Genomic DNA, 961 nt, shown 5'->3' with positions numbered 1-961 from the left:
GAGAGGAAAGAGGTGATGTTGAATCCCCCACAGGACAGTCAGTCATGGCAGGAGAACCAAGCACAGCATCCACATGGAGGAATGGTACATATTGCCCTGTTTCTGTCTCCCTTTCAGCATTAATAACAAACCAGCTAACCGAAATCATCAAACACTGAGTGGCAATGTGACTGCAGTGTGATTTTTACCGCCCTGGTTTATTGCCCTGAAGGACACAATGGTACTGAATTAAATGCTTGTAATGACTCTTTCATAACATGTCATACTGCAGATCTTCTTTAAGGCCGCAGGAATTGAAAATATGTGATCCAATAAATCCACTTCTTTAACATGCATTACTTTCATTTTTAATTCTTAATAGGCTTAATCCATCTTAAATTCTCCCTGACAACAAGAGAGGCCGGCTTATTAAAGATGGGATTTGGGTTTTAAACTGTTTAACTGACCTCAGCTGGTGTCTTTCTGTCAGGTCAGTGTGTGGCGTCTGTGTCCACATCCATATGGCTCACTCGCACCTTTGACTTCTCACACTGCAGGACTCTTCTGGAAACCAAAGGCTTCCAGGCTAGTTCATTTTCAGCATCATTTCTACGGATTTCTAAAATGAACCAACATTTTACTCCCATTTTGATGTTCAATCAATTTCAGATTCCAGCAGAAGAGTTTGAGGGTCCACTTCGTTTAGCGCTGGACCACCCGTCCGTCAGAAGATACCTGCTTTTAAACTCAAACATTTTTAATGTCATCATGGCATCCGTAAGAAACAGCCTGTTAAAACATCGCAGGTCACACACATTCCAGCACTGAGCAAAGCCAGTGGGACTATGGGAAACTCATAGAACCTGTTATGTATGGGCCCAGGTCGTATTTCAATCCAAAATCAAAAGAACTACAAGTGTTAGACAAGTCTCTTAAAGAAATTAAATGTTTTTTTTAGAACCATTAAGATTTCCACTTTCAC

The 961-nt window shown here is 41.1% G+C and overlaps 1 protein-coding gene across 1 annotated transcript in view; it reads left to right on the top strand.

The window, feature by feature from the left end:
* The first annotated feature begins 18 nt into the window (after positions 1-18).
* The window catches only part of LOC107578535 (transmembrane protein C9orf91-like), a 22,644-nt gene continuing 21,701 nt past the window's right edge, over positions 19-961 (top strand). The window contains exons 1-3 of the mRNA XM_016264482.1: positions 19-84; positions 470-564; positions 649-756. Coding sequence (XP_016119968.1) covers positions 45-84; positions 470-564; positions 649-756 — 243 coding nt within the window. The 5' untranslated portion in view covers positions 19-44. The remainder of the gene's footprint in view (positions 85-469; positions 565-648; positions 757-961) is intronic.

The sequence above is a fragment of the Sinocyclocheilus grahami genome, unplaced genomic scaffold, assembly GCF_001515645.1.
Source record: "Sinocyclocheilus grahami isolate Dianchi unplaced genomic scaffold, SAMN03320097.WGS_v1.1 scaffold10768.1, whole genome shotgun sequence".
In the NCBI taxonomy this organism is placed as follows: domain Eukaryota; kingdom Metazoa; phylum Chordata; class Actinopteri; order Cypriniformes; family Cyprinidae; genus Sinocyclocheilus; species Sinocyclocheilus grahami.
This window is presented reverse-complemented; position numbering and strand designations above follow the sequence as displayed.